We start from the raw sequence: 21,057 nt of genomic DNA, 5'->3' as shown, positions 1-21,057 counted from the left end.
AGCTGCAGAAAAACAAAGCATTTATTTCTGTGTATTTTGCCTTAGAATGAATAGCGTAAGCACTGTCTGCTGATACTCATTGGCTCAGATATTACTGCCCCCCCCCCCCCAGTGAGTATGCCTTCTCAGCTTGTACTGGACCGACCCTTTATCCCACCAACAACATGTGACCCAAGGTTACGCCCCCTGTGGGATTCCCACATTTGCCCCTAATACCCCAGGACACAGGAAATGACCCGTGGGATCCTCAGTCGAACTCCTCCTGATCCACCATCAGATTATAATAGGTAACGCCTTGCCAGGTTCCCTCTATGGTGGCATTGGAGCCGCACTCAGTGATGACTTCTGCGCGGTACGGAACTTCCACAGTGGCTTTTTGAACAGAGGCGACAACGTGTAATCCTTTTCCGGCTTTTATCGGGAAGCTTTTGCGCAGGGAGAATGTGATCTGGGAAAACAGGAATTATCAATCAGTCTGTCAGCCAATCACATTCATAGGTGTCACTAGTAACCTCTTACCTGTCTCTCATTGGTGTCAGTGAAGTTCCATTGATGGTGGGTGCTTCTATCGATGGATATCTTCTCCCCTTCTGTCGCAACTTGCGGGATTCCATCTGTCAACGTTGCGTCTCCCCCATATTCTGATTCAGTGCTGTGCCTAAACGCGCTCTTCTCTTCCATGGTTTGATCCAGTCTAACAGACAGAAAGCAGGCGTTATTACATTGCCCCCTAATTAATGAGCCCCTCTATCCAACCCGTTCATGCTGTGAGTCACTGATTGATATCTCTGCTCTGATTGGCCATGCCCAACTGGCTTACTGATAAACCATTTATATCTCTAATACTATAAGCCAAATAAAGCAGACAATTTCAGTACATTAATGCCACACCCAGTAAGCGATACATTAATGACATTGGTCTGGTCCTCTGCTACCAGATCCTGGGTCCTCCAGGGGTGTTTTTTTTTGCCCCTCCATCTTGTTTCTGAAGCTTTGGAATTTTAATAGTTGGCATTGAAGATCTGCCCCGATACTCACGTGAATGTGCGGTTTAGCTGGTCGCTGCCCTCCCGGTTGTCAAAGATTTCTTTCTTTAGCAGTTCCGTGCTCTGCGCCACTATCCGTCCCGATTCTGGGAAGAACTGGAAACTGAGGATTTTTTGCACGATGGACCCTCTGGTAAATGCCAGTAATCTATAGATATTATAGCTCCAGCCCAACCATTGGGCGTTCTGCACGTAGCTAACACATGGGTTCTGTGGGGCCCTCCCTCTGTAAATATACCCATTTCCTTTATTGACAGCCCACAGGTATCCGTCTGGGCTAAAGGCAATGAAGTGGGTGAGGACGCGCCAGCCGCCCCTGCCAACTGTGGTACTGGAGGAAAGCCATCTGTCATTTATGCCTGTTGGCGGATACCTCTTGACAAGACGGTCGTCATTGGTAACCCCATAGAGGATGCCGCTTGGGTCGAAAAAGAGAGCATCAAAATAGTTCCAGCCGTAACTTCCGATTTTGGTAGCCCTTCTTCTCCAGCTCTGACACTGATTGGTTGGCGGTGGGCCCCTATATAGCTCCCCACTGTAGGTAACTGCATAGAGGAGGCCCCTGGGGTGGAAGAATATAAATTTGAATCTGTTCCAGCCACATTTCCCAATGCGGGTGGAAGCTCTAAACCAGTCCTGGTTTGCACAAGACCTCATTCTGCCCACGTAGAGTTGCCCGCCCCGGACAGCATACAGTCTCCCATTGGGACTGAACGCGATAAGTCTGACGTTGTACAGTTTCCCGAGGCGCGCCGCCCTTCCATCATAGCTGTCTAAACGATACCTGGGCGGGACCCCAGCTCTGGCAGTGAAATCTCTTCCCACTGCAAACAAAATGGTTCCTAAAATGCAAACACACAGTTAAAGTACAAAAAGCTGGCATTAAAAACTTGGCCCCGTACTCTTTCCTATTGATCCGTCCTATCCCTCCCTCTTAATGACCCAGCTGTCCGTTATATGCATCAATAGAACTTCCCAGCAGCCTCCAAGTGTTTAGAAAATACAGTAAAGACTAATTAGTGGGGGGTGGAGCCCAGTTATGTTAATATGTAGGTGGGAGGGGGAAGCTAATTAATAAGAGAGCCCTGCACCTGGGAAAAGTTGGCCATACACGCTACCATTGGTCGTAGGAAAGATTGTTAGTAGACTCCACTAACGTTAGAGTTGAATCATCAGATATGCAGGTAAAAACAAAGGAAACCTTTACCCCTATCTGACAATTCAGTATTAACATTACAATGTTAAGGCGCCCAATCAAAATTTTCAGTGCTGTCTGATTGACCGATAGCCAAGTCTTTTACTGATATTGGTTTCCTCATCTCCCACCATACACGTGTATGGCCACCATTAGTACCAGGTAAGATTGGAATCATTTGGCCGGGGGAGGTTCCAATTTGAACAATGGAAATAGAGCAGGAATTGCAGAAAATCTCTGCCCTGCCCCTGGGTAAGTATTCGGGGGGGGGGGTGGGATTGATTCCCTTACCTGGATGGGGTCCTACCTGATCATTGGAAGGAGAGCAGCACAAGTACAAGAAGAACAAAGAATCAGCACTCCCCCCAGTTCTGAGGCACCCCATAAATTTGTCAGAGGAGAGAGTATATCCATGGTGTTTATAATCAGTTGCCTGTAAACATTATAATGGGGGCCTAAACCAGCCTATATAAGAGCTGCCATTGTTGTCCACTTGCTCATAGCAACCAATGAGCTGTTTGTAGTCACTGGGATTAAACACAACCCCCAGAGTAACTGGACTCACCACATGTGTCGGAGCGTTCATCTAATTCTGCCGTGCTAGAACCCGAACCCACAAGGCACAGAATGAAGAAGAATCCTACGATAGCGCTCCCTAGTGGAAAAACAGAATTGAGCATTGCTGTTACGTGGTTTCTTAAACAGTTATTAGGTTAGTAGCATTGGGACAAGATAAAGATAGTAGGACAAGATGGATAGTGGGTAGGGCAGGATGGAGACAATAAGACAAAAAGACATTAGGGCAATGTAAAAACAGTAAGGTATGATAAGTAAGGTAAAAGTGTGACATTGGGGCAAGATGGTGACAGTACAGCAAGATTGCAAGAGAAGGATAAAATATCATGACATTAGGGCAAGATAGAGACAGAAGGACAAGATGGAGACAGTAGGGCAAGATAGATAGTGGGTAGGGCAGGATGGAGACAATAAGACAAAAAGACATTAGGGCAATGTAAAAACAGTAAGGTAAAAGTGTGACACTGGGGCAAGATGGTGACAGTACAGCAAGATTGCAAGAGAACGATAAAATAACATGGCGGCAAGGCAAGATGGAGACAATAAAAGATGAAAAGTCCCAATAAAAGATGAAACTGCAGTAGTGAGGCAATATGGCACGGGTAGGCAATATATACAGCACTGCTGCCAAATGTAGACAATAATTCAGATGCAGCAAAATGAGTTGAGCAATGGAGAGAGTAGAGCAAATTGAGACAGTAGGAAAGGATGAAGACGATGGTAAAATAGTTACAGTTAGGCAAGATGGAGCCAGAAAGTCGTGATAAAGATAGGGCAAGATGGAGACAGTAGGAAAAGATGGAGACAGTAGGGAAAGATGGTGGCAGTAAGGCAAGATATAACAGTAGGACAAAATGGAGGCAGTAGGGCAAGATGGAGACAGTAGGGCAAGATGGAGACAGTAGGGCAAGATGATATAATAGGGCTAGATGGAGACAGTAATGCAGATGAAGATAGTGCAGCAATAGTACAATATAGAGAGCAATACAAATTAAGACAGTAGGAAAGGATGAAGACAGTGGGGGGGTCACTTATCAACACTGGGCAAATTTGCCCAGCATTTGTCTGTCACCTACTCCTGGTCTGAGCTCTTGTACCACCACTGCCCCCTCGAAAACAGTAGGACAGGATAGAGACAGTAGGACAAGATTATGACAGTAAGGCAAGATGGAGACAGTAGAGCAAGGTGAAGACAGTAATGCAAGATGGAGACAGTAGGACTAGATAAGACAGTAGGGCAGGGTGGAAACAGTAGAGCAAGTTGGAGACATTAGGACAAGATGGAGACAGTAGAGCAAGGTGAAGACAGTAGGGCAAGGTGAAGACAGTAATGCAAGATGGAGACAGTAGGACAAGATGGAGACAGTAAGGCAGGATGGAGCCTGCAAAGCAAATCCTACCCCAACAAGGATCACTGCTGTAAAGTTAGATGGAGACAGCAGGCTAAAGTAGAGAGAGAGGGCACAAACGTGTGGGAGCTAGATATGTACCTCGGCTCCTCCCTACTCCTAGCTTGTTTCACCAATCTCCAACCCCCCCAATGTTAGCACGTGCATGATCTTTTTCGCATGATCACAGCTTCAAGTACGCATGTTGGGGGGGGAGAAGATGGCTGGATTGGAGACAGTAGGGCAAGATGAAGACAATAAGGCAGGATGGAGACAGTAGGGCAAAATGGAAACAGTAGGAAAAGATAGAGACAGTAGGGCAAGATGGAGACAGTAAGGAAGTATGGAGACAGTAGGACGAGATGGAAACAGTACAGCAAGATGGAAACAGTAGAACAAGATGGAGAAAGTAGGACAAGATGGAAACAGTAGAGCAAAATGGAGACAGTGGGACAAGATGGAAACAATAGAGCAAGATGAACCCAGTAGAGCAAGATGGAAACAGTAGGACAAGATGGAGACAGTAGGACAAGATGGAGACAGTAGAGCAAGATGGTAACAGTAGGACAAGATGGAGACAGTAGAACAAGATGGAAACAGTAGAGCAAAATGGAGACAGTGGGACAAGATGGAAACAATAGAGCAAGATGGAGATAGTAGGGCAAAAAATGAAACAGTAGAGCAAAATGGAGACAGTAGGAAAAGATAGAGACAGTAGGGCAAGATGAAGACAGTAGGACGAGATGGAAACAGTACAGCAAGATGGAAACAGTACAACAAGATGGAGACAGTAGGACAAGATGGAAACAGTAGAGCAAAATGGAGACAGTGGGACAAGATGGAAACAATAGAGCAAGAAGAAGCCAGTAGAGCAAGATGGAAACAGTAGAGCAAGATGGAAACAGTAGGACAAGATGGAGACAGTAGGGCAAGATGGAAACAGTAGAGCAAGATGAAAACAGTAGGACAAGATGGAGACAGTAGAACAAGATGGAAACAGTAGAGCAAAATGGAGATAGTAGGGAAAGATGGAGACAGTAGGGCAAGATGGAGACAGTAGGACAAGATGGAGACAGTAGGACAAGAATGAAACAGTAGAGCAAGATGGAGACAGTAGGACAAGATGGAGACAGTAGGACAAGATGCAGACAGTAGAGCAAGATAAAGACAGTAGGACAAGATGGAGACAGTAGGACAAGAATGAAACAGTAGAGCAAGATGGAGACAGTAGGACAAGATGGAGACAGTAGGGCACGATGGGGACAGTAGAGCAAGATGGAGACAGTGGGACAAAATGATAGACAGTAGGGCAAGATGAAGACTGCAAGCATTAAGTTGACATGATAATGTGCCTTCTCTAACAATATGTATATATAATTTGTGATCTTTTAGTAAACTTTAGTATGACAGTATAAACAAAATTGCAATTGGTCTTCATTTTTTGTTTGTTTTGACTTAGCAATTATTAGTTATCTATTCAGCCCCTCTACTATTCATCTTTCTGTCATTCAATCCATTGTCTGGAGACAGTAGGGCAAGATGAATACAGTAAGGAAGGATGGAGACAGTAGGACAAGATGGAGACAGTAGGACAAGATGGAGACAGTAGGGCAAGATGGAGACAGTGGGGCAAGATTGAAACAGTAGGACAAGATGGAAACAATAGGACAAGATGGAGACAGTAGGGCAAGATGAAGACAGTAGGGTAAGATGGAGACAGTAGGGCAAGATGGAGACAGTAGGACAAGATGGAGACAGTAGGACAAGATGGAAACAGTAGGACAAGATGGAGACAGTAGGGCAGGATGGAGATAGTAGGACAAGATGGAAACAGTAGGACAAGATGGAGACAGTAGGGCAAGATGGAGACAGTAGGACAAGATGGGGACAGTAGGACAAGATGGAGACAGTAGGACAAGATGGAGACAGTAGGACAAGATGGAGACAGCAGGACAAGATGGAGACAGTAGGACAAGATGGAAACAGGACAAGATGGAAACAGTAGGACAAGATGAAGACAGTAAGACAGGATGGAGATAGTAGGACAAGATGGAGACTGCAAGGCAGCCTGCCCTAACAAAATATACTGTATATAATTTATATATTTTAGTAAACCTGAAAGTATAAACAAAATTGCAGTTGGTCTTCATTTTGTGTTTGTTTTGACTTATCTATTTGGCCCCTCTACTAGTCATCTCTCTGTCATTCAACCCATTGTCTGGTTGATAAGGTAGGTGCTATCCTAGCAACCAGATCACGTTAAATTTCTGATGGATAGAATATTTTTCATAGAATAACATTGCCTACATCATACTGGCAGTTCATTTTAGGTGGTTTAACATGCTAAGACATAAATAGCAGTTGTATCACAGTGTATGTATAGCAGATAAGGCATTTGTGTAGCAGCATATCCCCCCCCCCACACCCGCATTAGGAACCAATGGCAAGTAAGTGATGGGTCATTACCAGGCATGGTGACGTGAGCAGCCAATCACCTCACTCTCCTGTGCTGGTAGTTCTTACAGTGATGCTCAGGGGCTTCTTCCTTCCACTGAGTACAAAGCCCTGTCCCCGAGTGCCTTTTATCCACTCACACTTTCTCTTTATCTTCTTGTCACAGGAAGCGCTTGACCAATCACAGGGTGGGGAACAGTAGAATTATGTAAGTACCCATGATTTTTGTGTAACTACCACTAAGGTTCCAGTAATTGCACCTTCCCAATGTGGTTTTGCCCTTTAGACCCCTAAAAGCCCCTCAATATATACATGAGGGTGAACTTGTGCCACATAAACACTAAGCTGTAGGGCACACAAGCCTTTACATCAATACTGGAGTAGGGAAATAGTTACTCTAGTATTAGTCTCACTGCTCTACTGCTATAGAATAACATCTCCTTCTCCCTCAGGGCTATTACTGTCTCCTGATCTTCTCCCTCGGGGCCCATGATAAGTGTTTTGTTGAGAGACACTTACCAGTTGGTTCATGGGCTCCTCTGGGTGGGACTCCTGGCTAGGGAACAGGATTCAGCTGAGCTGTACTGGGAGTTGTAGTTCTGTGCATCTGGAAGCATGTTGGTGACTTATGTCTGCAGCTGACATCAGTGCATAGTTATACTGAGAAATAAAGCTGAGGTGTAGGGCTGCTTTACCTTCAGTGGCTCCATTAGTTCATTTATATAAAGGTTCATAGGTTTTATTGATGTATACTCATTCGGCCACTAGGTGGAGCCTGTGCAAAAAGAGAGAAACATAGATATTGCTCCACTGAGATCCTTGGAAGATGACATTGCTGCAAAGGCATTGAAAGCCAAACCTCCCAGCAGTCACACTCACATCTGCTCCCTTTTAGATAAACTGCAATACCTCAAATCAGACTGCCCTGTATACCCCTTATGGACCAACCCATAGGCAGGCAGACACTTCTCATGAATAGGGACAGAAGGTTAAATTGACCTCATTTACAGCAGGACCTGCATGTCTGTTTTTAAGTAAAAGGGGCCCTATTCGTGCTGCACATTAGGGGTCCCATAAACAGTAAGAAACACTGCTTTCCAGGGGAATGTACCAATGTGCAAGTGTGGGGGCTCTGTGGCTTCAAACACAAACGTGGAGTCTAAATCCCTCACCTTAGCAGCCCCTGCCTGCCCCTGGGGTAAGTGACATTACTTTGCCTGGAAAGTAAGTGATGTGGAGCAGTGAATGCTAATAAGGCTAATAGAGTCCAAGAGACTTTGGGGAGCGAGGGAAGTAATAAACAGACCCATATTTACCCCAGGTGTCATAACCTATAGCAACCAGTCAGATCATTTTCCTTCAAGCAATAGACAAGGGAATGCTGCCTTCTGAATGGTTGCTATAGGTTACTAGACCTGGAGCAAACTTTGACTCTATTCCCCTAATGGGGCTGCTACTCCAGTCTTGTTCTGCACCAACACAATAGATAGAGGCACATAACAAAGGCTGCAAGCCCCTGGCACAATAAAGTTATTCTTAGAAAGGGCAAATATTGTAACTGCCAGTTTTGGGTAAGTGTTAAACTGTTATAGACACTTCCCAAGTGTTGGGTGTTGCTTGTGCTACAGGGCCAGATGTTGTGCAACACTGAAATGGAACCAATCTCTTGCCCTGTTGTCTCTGTCTTCCCTACTGTCCCCATTGTTTTCCTACTGTCACCATTTTGTTCTACAGACACCATCTTGCCTAACTGTCTTCATCTTTTCCTACTGTCATAATATTTTCCTGCTGTTGCCATCTTGTCCTACAGTGAACATATTGCCCAACAGTCTCCATGTTGCTCTACTGTTGCCATATTGTCCTATTGTCACCATTTTGTCATACAGTCATTATCTTGTCCTACTGTTATCGTATTGTCCTACTGTCTCCTACTTTCCCCACCTTACCCTACTTCCGCTATATTTTGCTACTGGTACAATCTTGTTTTACAGTCACAATATTGTTTTGCTGTCTCCATCTTTTCCTACTGCCATTGTGTTCTACGCAAAGTCAGTTGTCTCTATTTTGCCCAAATGCCCACAACTTGCCCTACTGTAGCCACCTTTCCCCACTGTCTCTTTTTTGTACTACTGTCACCTTGCCCTACTGTGGCCATCAAACCCTAATATCTTTTTCTAGCCATACTGTGTTTAAATTTGGCACTGGGAACCTCCTGCTAACTGGCTACTCTGTCTTTACAAATGGCCCCAGGAGAGCAGACAGCAGTTTTAATGCCGATTCCCCCATTATACAACATTCCTGCAGTCTAGTTGTTAAGGCCAGCCAATTAGCGCAAGCCATGCCCTATCCCAGTGATCCCCAACCAGTGGCTCAGGGGCAACATGTTGCTCCCCAACCCCTTGGGTGTTGCTCCCAGTGCCCCCAAACCAGGTAGTTATTTTTGAATTCCTGACTTGGGGGCAAGTTTTGGTTGAATAAAAACAAGATTTCCTACCAAATAAAGCCCCTGTAAGCTGATAGGGTGCATAGAGGCCCCTAATAGCCAATCACAGCCCTTATTTGGCTCCTCCATGAACTTTTATGGTGCTTGTGTTGCTCTCCAAGTCTTTTTACATTTCACTGTGGCTCCTGAGTAGGAAAGGTTGGGGGGCCCTGCCCTATCCCATACATCATTTCCTGGCCTGAGCATTAAGGCAGTTTTGCCCTGAGTAGTGTGGCTTGCCCTTAGCTCCAGCTCTTCCATGCTCTTGCCCTCCCTCGCCTTGGTCCCATTCCTGCTCCAGTCCTGTTCCCACTCTTGCCTGTTCCTTTTCTGACTTTCAGTCCTTGGTTCTCTCCTGTCCTTCTCCAGTCTGTCCAGCTTGCTCCCCAACAGCCCCGTGCCTCAAAGACTCACCGCCATCCTATTTGTGCATTGGGTATTTCCCCATAAATCCCTGGCAGGCTAACACCTCCTTCCCTTACTGTCACCATTTTGTCATATTGTCATCATGGTGCCCTAATGAATCTACCCATGCTGTCACCATCTTGCCCTGCTATACCTGCTGTCCCCCACTTATTCTACCTACTGCTACTCTGAGAGGCCTCACCACACATGGGGCTCCAGGTAGCCCCCCTATTTGCATCGCAATACTTGGATGTTTGGAACATTCCATTGCACTTTTCCAATATTCATGGTGACTCTTTGATCTGCTTGATCTCTGGGGAGAAAAATCGGGGTTAAAAAACAGCAAATACAATTGGTTCCTACTTTGCAGCTGGTTTCTGCTTTATGTGAGCAAATATAGATACAATATATCTGCCAACTTTTGTCCCTTTGTATTTGAATTCCCCCATGTACCCACATATAAGGCTGCTGTTCCCCCCCCTTGCTAGAGCTGCCATACATAATTATACCAGTGGCTTGTACCCCTCTTATACCCCCTGAGCCCCCCTTCCCCAAAGTGCAGTAAAGTGCCCAACGGTCATTTCCAGGTACAGAGAATTATCTGTTCTGTTTATCGTTTGTGGTGGGATATTTCTCTATCGCTGTGTTCCTGCCCAACCTGTAGCAATATCACTATCAGCCCCTACTTCTGCACTGCTAGAGATGCCTTGCCTTGATTAGATAACGAGCTTGTGTGTAATAACGACTCCCCTGCGCAATCCTGCTCTCCCCGCTTTATTTCTATAATTTTAATATATATATTATTAATAATAATAAATTTTTCTTTATTTACTGTACTGCACTCAAGTATATGTTGGCTACTTGCAGGCAATGAATGGGCTTGTGACTGAGGCCCAGTTCTGCCTCTGCATTGGGGGTTCTATTAAAGATCAGTTCCCATTCTGTCCCTGTATATGGTGTTAGTGCAGCCCCCCTACGCTCACTCACCCCCGGTCTGGCCTGTCCTACACTCACTCACTTCCGGTCTGGCCAGTCCTACACTCACTCACCCCCGGTCTGGCCGGTCCTACACTCACTCACCCCCGGTCTGGCCTGTCCTACACTTACTCACCCCCGGTCTGGCCTATCCTACACTCACTCACCCCCGGTCTGGCCTGTCCTACACTCACCCCCGGTCTGGCTGGTCCTACACTCACTCACCCCCGGTCTGGCCTGTCCTACACTCACCCCCGGTCTGGCTGGTCCTACACTCACTCACCCCCGGTCTGGCCAGTCCTACACTCACTCCCGGTCTGGCCAGTCCTACACTCACTCACCCCCGGTCTGGCCTGTCCTACACTCACTCACCCCCGGTCTGGCCTGTCCTACACTCACTCACCCCCGGTCTGGCCTGTCCTACACTCACTCACCCCCGGTCTGGCTGGTCCTTCACTCACCCCCGGTCTGGCCAGTCCTACCCTCACTCACCCCCGGTCTGGCCAGTCCTACACTCACCCACCCCCGGTCTGGCCTGTCCTACACTTACTCACCCCCGGTCTGGCCAGTCCTACACTCACTCACCCCCGGTCTGGCCAGTCCTACACTCACTCACCCCCGGTCTGGCCGGTCCTACACTCACTCACCCCCGGTCTGGCCAGTCCTACAGTCACTCACCTCTGGTCTGGCCAGTCCTACACTCACTCACCCCCGGTCTGGCCAGTCCTACACTCACTCACCCCCGGTCTGGCCAGTCCTACACTCACTCACCCCCGGTCTGGCCAGTCCTACAGTCACTCACCTCCGGTCTGGCCAGTCCTACACTCACTCACTCCCAGTCTGGCCGGTCCTACACTCACTCACCCCCAGTCTGGCCTGTCCTACACTCACTCACCCCCCGTCTGGCCTGTCCTACACTCACTCACCCCCGGTCTGGCCAGTCCTACACTCACTCACCCCCGGTCTGGCCAGTCCTACACTCACTCACCCCCAGTCTGGCCTGTCCTACACTCACTCACCCCCCGGTCTGGCCAGTCCTACACTCACTCACCCCCCGTCTGGCCAGTCCTACACTCACTCACCCCCGGTCTGGCCAGTCCTACACTCACTCACCCCCGGTCTGGCCAGTCCTACACTCACTCACCCCCGGTCTGGCCAGTCCCACACTCACTCACCCCCGGTCTGGCCTATCCTACACTCACTCACCCCCGGTCTGGCCAGTCCTACACTCACTCACCCCCAGTCTGGCCAGTCCCACACTCACTCACCCCCGGTCTGGCCTATCCTACACTCACTTATCCCCGGTCTGGCCAGTCCTACACTCACTCACCCCCGGTCTGGCCTGTCCTACACTCACTCACCCCCAGTCTGGCCAGTCCCACACTCACTCACCCCCGGTCTGGCCTGTCCTACACTCACTCACCCCCGGTCTGGCCAGTCCTACACTCACTCACCCCCGGTCTGGCCTGTCCTACACTCACTCACCCCCAGTCTGGCCAGTCCCACACTCACTCACCCCCGGTCTGGCCTGTCCTACACTCACTCACCCCCGGTCTGGCCTGTCCTACACTCACTCACCCCCCGGTCTGGCCTGTCCTACACTCACTCACCCCCGGTCTGGCCTGTCCTACACTCACTCACCCCCCGTCTGGCCAGTCCAACACTCACTCACCCCCGGTCTGGCCAGTCCTACACTCACTCACCCCCGGTCTGGCCAGTCCTACACTCACCCCCGGTCTGGCCAGTCCTACACTCACTCACCCCCGGTCTGGCCAGTCCTACACTCACTCACCCCCGGTCTGGCCAGTCCTACACTCACTCACCCCCAGTCTGGCCAGTCCCACACTCACTCACCCCCGGTCTGGCCTATCCTACACTCACTTATCCCCGGTCTGGCCAGTCCTACACTCACTCACCCCCGGTCTGGCCTGTCCTACACTCACTCACCCCCAGTCTGGCCAGTCCCACACTCACTCACCCCCGGTCTGGCCTGTCCTACACTCACTCACCCCCGGTCTGGCCAGTCCTACACTCACTCACCCCCGGTCTGGCCTGTCCTACACTCACTCACCCCCGGTCTGGCCTGTCCTACACTCACTCACCCCCGGTCTGGCCTGTCCTACACTCACTCACCCCCGGTCTGGCCAGTCCTACACTCACTCACCCCCGGTCTGGCCAGTCCTACACTCACTCACCCCCGGTCTGGCCTGTCCTACACTCACTCACCCCCGGTCTGGCCAGTCCTACACTCACTTCATTATACATTTAACAAAGGCACTGGGTTTTACCTGCAACTTACTTGCTTTAAAGGTTAAAACCCCCAAATGGTTGCCCTTTTATTGGCCCGTTGGGATCATCTGACTGTAGCTGGGAATGATGGGGGCTACAACATGGAGCCAGTTACTGCTCCTATATAAACTATAACAAAAAATGGCAAGTTGTTTTTGCCATAGTTTATACAGAAGCAGTGGCTGGTTCCATCATTCCCAAATTCAGCTTTTTGCCGCCCCTGGTAACTGGCCGCTCACTGCCTCCGGGGACAAGGTTCCCACTCTGCCTATTGATATGTGGTAATATGGTTAGCAACAAGGGCACTGCCATGGTGGGGAATATAAGGGGGGGTTAGCTGTGAGTGTGTTTTATTTGGTAAGCAACAAGGACCTGTAGAATAGTTATTTTATGTACATGTTGCTGTTCCCGGTTACAGTCACTAGATGGCGATATTAGGCAGGTGATCCCCCTGAGGGGGTTATAGATTTTAATTTTAATTCACTTGTTTATTTCTTTTTATTTATATAATGCTGACACATTTCCGCAGCACTTACAGAGATAATTCCCATCAGTCCCTGCCCAGGGGAGATGCCAGCGGCCTGGGATACCTTATGCTGGTTATATTGTTCGGTGGGGAATCTGTGTGGCAGCGATTACTTGCGAAGCTGTACCGGTAACTGCAGTAAAGTGTTCTTGGGTTTATCTGCAACTTTGTGTGAACCTCCTGTTAATTCAATACTACAGAGTGTTACAAGTTCCCTGGTGTGTTACATTGGTGCAACTACGAATTAAAATACTAATAAAAATGATGCCCTGTGCCATTGAGGAGCTTTATTCCTTGCTGGTATAAAGAGTTGCTTGAGCCTTGGAGCTCAGTCACACAAACTTGAAAGGGAAAATATTCCTTATTCATACAGTTTGCCTTTGGGGTTTCCTTTGCATGCTTGTATTTATTTATATGGAATTCACTGGAATTCGCTCCCACAAACTGTCAGACTTTCTCCCAATCTCTCTGCCTTCAAGCGATCTCTAAAAATGCATTTATTTAGAGAGGCTTACCCTAATCTAGTTTAACATACCCTCAGTGTGCTGCTAAATACCCTGTGCCCCACTCTCACAACTCTGTCATGCCCATTCCCACACATCTCAACCCTTTCTTCTTGTAGAGTGTAAGCTCTTTTGGGCAGGGCCCTCTTCACCTCTTGTATCGGTTATTGATTGCTTTATATGTTACTCTGTATGTCCAATGTATGGAACCCACTTATTGTACAGCGCTGCAGGATATGTTGGCGCTTTATAAATAAATGTTAATAATAATAATAATAATGTGAGCCCAGACTATAATTAAACAGTGCCATCTGGTGGTAGTAGGAAATACTGTAGGAAATCACAAGGGCTCTGTTACACTATTGCTTGTATTTGTAGATAGAACTTATATAGCGCATTAACACATTTCTCTGTAATAGAAGTATGGACTGGGAATGCACTAGTGCTCCATATTTGTTAGGGTAGAGGAGTTGTTGGGTCACTCCTGTATAAGGGGGAAGAACTAGTCCTACATGTTATTCAGTAGACTTTTCACGTGGTTTGTTGCAGCCGGGGACTTGAAATCGGACTCAGGAAAGGAGAACAGGTCTGACATGAAGAAAGGCCCCAGTGTAATTTGGTGCAACCTTCTGACCAATACAAAGCCCTGGGGGGATATCATTCCCTCACTGGGTACCCGGCCTGGCACCCAGCCTGCTCACAGGATAGATATCATTCCCTCACTGGGTACCCGGCCTGGCACCCAGCCTGCTCACAGGATAGATATCATTCCCTCACTGCGTACCCGGCCTGGCACCCAGCCTGCTCACAGGATAGATATCATTCCCTCACTGGGTACCCGGCCTGGCACCCAGCCTGCTCACAGGATAGATATCATTCCCTCACTGGGTACCCGGCCTGGCACCCAGCCTGCTCACAGGATAGATATCATTCCCTCGCTGGGTACCCGGCCTGGCACCCAGCCTGCTCACAGGATAGATATCATTCCCTCACTGGGTACCCGGCCTGGCACCCAGCCTGCTCACAGGATAGATATCATTCCCTCGCTGGGTACCCGGCCTGGCACCCAGCCTGCTCACAGGATAGATATCATTCCCTCACTGGGTACCCGGCCTGGCACCCAGCCTGCTCACAGGATAGATATCATTCCCTCACTGGGTACCCGGCCTGGCACCCAGCCTGCTCACAGGATAGATATCATTCCCTCGCTGCGTACCCGGCCTGGCACCCAGCCTGCTCACAGGATAGATATCATTCCCTCGCTGGGTACCCAGCCTGGCACCCAGCCTGCTCACAGGATAGATATCATTCCCTCGCTGCGTACCCGGCCTGGCACCCAGCCTGCTCACAGGATAGATATCATTCCCTCGCTGGGTACCCGGCCTGGCACCCAGCCTGCTCACAGGATAGATATCATTCCCTCGCTGGGTACCCGGCCTGGCACCCAGCCTGCTCACAGGATAGATATCATTCCCTCACTGGGTACCCGGCCTGGCACCCAGCCTGCTCACAGGATAGATATCATTCCCTCACTGGGTACCCGGCCTGGCACCCAGCCTGCTCACAGGATAGATATCATTCCCTCGCTGGGTACCCGGCCTGGCACCCAGCCTGCTCACAGGATAGATATCATTCCCTCACTGGGTACCCGGCCTGGCACCCAGCCTGCTCACAGGATAGATATCATTCCCTCGCTGGGTACCCGGCCTGGCACCCAGCCTGCTCACAGGATAGATATCATTCCCTCACTGGGTACCCGGCCTGGCACCCAGCCTGCTCACAGGATAGATATCATTCCCTCACTGGGTACCCGGCCTGGCACCCAGCCTGCTCACAGGATAGATATCATTCCCTCGCTGCGTACCCGGCCTGGCACCCAGCCTGCTCACAGGATAGATATCATTCCCTCGCTGGGTACCCAGCCTGGCACCCAGCCTGCTCACAGGATAGATATCATTCCCTCGCTGCGTACCCGGCCTGGCACCCAGCCTGCTCACAGGATAGATATCATTCCCTCGCTGGGTACCCAGCCTGGCACCCAGCCTGCTCACAGGATAGATATCATTCCCTCGCTGGGTACCCGGCCTGGCACCCAGCCTGCTCACAGGATAGATATCATTCCCTCACTGGGTACCCGGCCTGGCACCCAGCCTGCTCACAGGATAGATATCATTCCCTCACTGGGTACCCGGCCTGGCACCCAGCCTGCTCACAGGATAGATATCATTCTCTCACTGGGTACCCTCTATAACAATAAAGCACCGATGGGTTGGCGTAAAGCAGTTTGATTCTTGGCACCTCATCCCTTTCTTATATTCACTTTACAGAAAGTCACAAACCATGGAAGCGCCTATTTTTTTTGTTTTATGGAATATATTTTCCACCCAGTTTATTATTGTGTTGTACTCACTGTGTGTTTGTGTGTAAATACATGTGATGAGCTCTATTTTCTATATATTTATAAGAGGAGAAGTAATTTATTTTTTTGTTCAGAATTAGGCTGATATAATAATAATAATGTGATTTGCTGAATAAACTAATGGTTTCTGCCTGTTATTAGTCCTCTCTGTCTTACAGTTAAACTAACAACAATGGCAGCTTATAGGGGGCGGGAGATCTACAGGAAGGGTCCTCCTGTTTTGCCTCCAATAAGGGGTAATTATATCTTAGTTGGGATCAAGTACAGGTACTGTTTTATTATTACAGAGAAAAGGGAATCATTTAACCATTAAATAAACCCAATAGGGCTGTTCTGCCCCAATAAGGGGTAATTATATCTTAGTTGGGATCAAGTACAGGTACTGTTTTATTATTACAGAGAAAAGGGAATCATTTAACCATTAAATAAACCCAATAGGGCTGTTCTGCCCCAATAAGGGGTAATTATATCTTAGTTGGGATCAAGTACAGGTACTGTTTTATTATTACAGAGGAAAGGGAATCATTTAACCATGAAATAAACCCAATAGGACTGTTCTGCCCCCAATAAGGGGTAATTATATCTTAGTTGGGATCAAGTACAGGTACTGTTTTATTATTACAGAGAAAAGGGAATCATTTAACCATTAAATAAACCCAATAGGGCTGTTCTGCCCCAATAAGGGGTAATTATATCTTAGTTGGGATCAAGTACAGGTACTGTTTTATTATTACAGAGAAAAAGGAAATCAGTTTTAAAATTCTGAATTATTTGATGGAGTCTATGGGAGACAGGCTTTCCGTAATTCAGAGCTTTCTGGAAAACGGGTTTCCGGATAAGGGATCCCATACCTGTATTTTGCAATCCAAAATGGCACTGCATGTGTGTAAATAAATGACCCCTGTGTGTTCCTTGGGTATACAATTGTCTGCATTAATCTGTGTAATAACTATGCACTGGAAAACATTTGTGGCTTTTTGCCAGAATTAATTCTGCTAGTGAAAAAATACACCAGTTTATTATGTGCACCATTGCCATTTCTTAACAAAAGTAATTTGTCCATATCTAGGCTGACAACCTGCCAGTATGTATGTATATCTTTATTTATAAAGCGCTACTTAAGCTCTACGGGGCAGGGACCTCCATCCTCTTGTGTCTTTTACTTATTGCAGCTGTATCTTGTATTTATTTGTATTTATTGTTATACTTTGTATTTATCTATTATTATCTTGATAATCCCCTGTTTGTATTAATGTATTCTGCTGTACAGCGCTGGGTACATAAGTACAGTATAATGATGCAGCGGCCAGTTTAGCACCTTATTAGCTGCATGATATAATCTATACTAATATCCCGCTAGATGTCATTAATTCCACCAGTGTCATTTCCCCAGTGTTACTATATGGAGGAAACACACTGGTGTAATTACTCGGAGTATTTGCTATATCATACTTTTGGCACATTATTTTAGCAAAGGCATAATTTCAATTTTACACCCGACATCTCCGCTCCTAAGTTCACTTGGAAAAACAAATCTGTTTTTTTACTTAGTTCTCTGTGTATGTGATGTATTGCTAGTCTGCTTTCCAGTCTGTCAGGCTTTGGCTAAAGGGATACTGCCATGGGCAAACACATTGAGCTCAAAATGTCGTATTCCAGTAATCTCTTTATTAATATATCATTTGTACAATACTGTCAGTGTTCCTTGGGCAAAGATATGATACGTGCTCCAGTGGTATCATTCCCTATACTGAGAATGGGTAACCGACACACTCGTCATGGCAACAAAACGGCATTTTCCACTTCAACTTGTTTACTTTCAAATCTCCCCAGCAATCATGTGAGTCTCACGGTGACCGTTAAATCCCTTTGATGTCACAATGTGAATCTTACAGTGACCGTTACAGCAGCAGCCCAACTGTCTCAGTCTTTATCAGGCGACTGAGGTGAGTAGAGCTCTTTTGGTTCAGATGAAAACATGAGTAAAAATCATAATTTTAGAATAGGAACTGTGTGGCCTTAGAGACTGCAGTGATGCTGTGAATATGTTGGGATGATAATAACAACAGAGATGTATAAAGGGGATGTTGTACTTGTTCCTTCCTACAAAAATGGTGCCATTTCCTATGCTTATATTTTATTTATTTGATCGTGGGGCATTCTCTGTGCTGATTTGATACGAATACTGTAATGGCAGCATTTCCTATGCTCATATGATGTACCTACAATCGCCGCACATTCCCTATGCTTATTTTATATGGATACATGTAGTTCCCACACCTTGTGTCCCAACCCTTTCTCCTTGTAGAGTGTAAGCTCTTTTGGGCAGGGCTCTCTTCCCCTCCTGTATCGGTTACTGATTGCTTTATATGTTACTCTCTATGTCCAATGTATGGAACCCACTTATTGTACAGCGCTGGGGAATATGTTGGCGCTTTATAAATAAATGTTAATAATAATAATAATACTAAAATACATTTAATTATTCAATTACATATTTACTGGGGAAAACACGCAACAAATAAATGTGACAAAACCTATGCAACCTAATTTTTGGGTTTCTTTTTCAAATAGTGGATTATTTAAGAAAATTCCAAAATGTTTCTGCATGCATTTTTTTCGCACACAAAAGCCACACACCAGCGAGAGTCACACAAAAAATCTTAATTGTTTTAAAGAACTGAGAAAAGAAGCTTTTATACTTCCTATTGACTTCTATTGAATCTCACAAGCTTTCATTTCCTGAGAGGTTTTTTTGGCAACTTTTGTGGGTTTTTGCTTTAATAATAATAATAATAATAATAAATTCTGATGATTTGTTAAGAAGAATATTCTCAAGTAGCAATGAGTGAAATTTTTCCCCAAGCATGGAGTTGCTGCGAAATTCCACTATGGGCAATTTTTTTTTTTTAAACAAAACTGCGGCCAAAAATAAAATGTTGTGGTTGATGATTTTTCTACTTATTCCCCAGCACGGGGGCAAGGTACCCCATTAGTGTAGGGCTCCCCCATGTTCTTACAGATATTATAAGCAGGAATTGTACATAGAGCACAGTACTGGGAATGACTAAAATGATGTTTTCCTTTTTGCCTCCATAGAGAGAATTCTGAGCGATGAGCAAATTTCGAAAATTTGTGAAACGATTTCGATCGTGTTTCTCTTGCTTCGGCAAGGTAAGGGTTTCATTCTTTCTACTGTAACGTCATATATTTCATTCTGTGGGAAAGTTCACGGAGAGACAAACTTGTGCTCCCACTCGATGATCTCTAAACACCTGATAGACTGTATATATGTACTGAAAAGTCAATTTGTGTGATTAAAGATCAAAAAACCATGAATACCTAAAATTCGTAATTTTAACATTTTTTAACGGGTCGCAAAGCTCAAAAAATATATGAAGACTTGAAAAGCTTTAATTGACTAAATAGTAGAAATTTTTCACTATGACAGCTCCCAATGACTTCCACATGATCTTGCAAATGTACTGGCAATGTACGGGTATAGAAACCCTTATCCGGAAACCCATTATCTAGAAAGCTCCGAATTACGGAAAGCCTGTCTCCCATAGACTCCATTTTAATCAAATAATTCAGAATTTTAAAACTGATTTCCTTTTTCTCTGTAATAATTAAACAGTACCTGTACTTGATCCCATCTAAGATATAATTACCCCTTATTGGGGGCAGAACAGTCCTATTGGGTTTATTTAATGGTTAAATGATTCCCTTTTCTCTGTAATAATAAAACAGTACCTGTACTTGATCCCAACTAAGATATAATTACCCCTTATTGGGGGCAGAACAGCCCTATTGGGTTTATTTAATGGTTAAATGATTCCCTTTTCTCTGTAATAATAAAACAGTACCTGTACTTGATCCCAACTAAGATATAATTACCCCTTATTGGGGCAGAACAGCCCTATTGGGTTTATTTCATGGTTAAATGATTCCCTTTTCTCTGTAATAATAAAACAGTACCTGTACTTGATCCCAACTAAGATATAATTACCCCTTATTGGGGGCAGAACAGCCCTATTGGGTTTATTTAATGGTTAAATGATTCCCTTTTCTCTGTAATAATAAAACAGTACCTGTACTTGATCCCAACTAAGATATAATTACCCCTTATTGGGGGCAGAACAGCCCTATTGGGTTTATTTAATGGTTAAATGATTCCCTTTTCTCTATAATAATAAAACAGTACCTGTACTTGATCCCAACTAAGATATAATTACCCCTTATTGGGGCAGAACAGTCCTATTGGGTTTATTTAATATTTCAATGAATTTTAGCAGACATAAGTTATGGTACCTAACATTTTGGCACCCCCAAGTGACTTAGGCTTTCTTTTAAATTATAGTTTTCATATTTGTGCATTTATTTTATGTGATTAAACCTTTTTTTCTTCTTCACTACAGAGAAAACGAGATCAAACAGATTGTAACATCATTGAATCTGTCGTGGTAAGCAGAGAACTGAGCAACTTCATTTCCTAAACACCATTTTCCTACCTATTTGCGTTATCAAAGCCGTGTTATTTCCTTGCCTATAGATTTCTACGCACAATAACCTGGATGGGGTTGCACTATATACAAACTGAACTCATATTAATCCAAACTAAACAAACTGGATTAACTCAATGTATTCCCAGTTGGCCACATTCCCCTATTGTTTCTCCTTTGAATAATAAACATTTGTAAACATTTATCCACTGATTGATAACAATGGTCACTTTCCTCACTTTTAAAACCATTTAATATTGAAATTCAGCTGCAGAATCATCCATTGCCAGCTCCATA

The 21,057-nt window shown here is 45.9% G+C and overlaps 1 protein-coding gene across 1 annotated transcript; it reads right to left on the bottom strand.

Moving 5' to 3' along the window:
- Positions 1–3: 3 nt before the first annotated feature.
- Positions 4–6,743, bottom strand: MGC108497 (uncharacterized protein mgc108497; the record flags this gene model as incomplete). The annotated part of the gene is given in 5 exon segments (NM_001032349.1): positions 4–448; positions 520–694; positions 1,039–1,888; positions 2,807–2,896; positions 6,672–6,743. Coding segments are annotated over 5 exon segments (1,323 nt in total). The 3' UTR covers positions 4–247.
- Between the last annotated feature and the right edge of the window lie 14,314 nt (positions 6,744–21,057).

Source organism: Xenopus tropicalis, chromosome 1, assembly GCF_000004195.4.
Source record: "Xenopus tropicalis strain Nigerian chromosome 1, UCB_Xtro_10.0, whole genome shotgun sequence".
NCBI lineage: Eukaryota > Metazoa > Chordata > Amphibia > Anura > Pipidae > Xenopus > Xenopus tropicalis.
The sequence above is the reverse complement of the archived record's forward strand: the minus strand, read 5'-3'. Positions and strand labels throughout refer to the sequence as shown.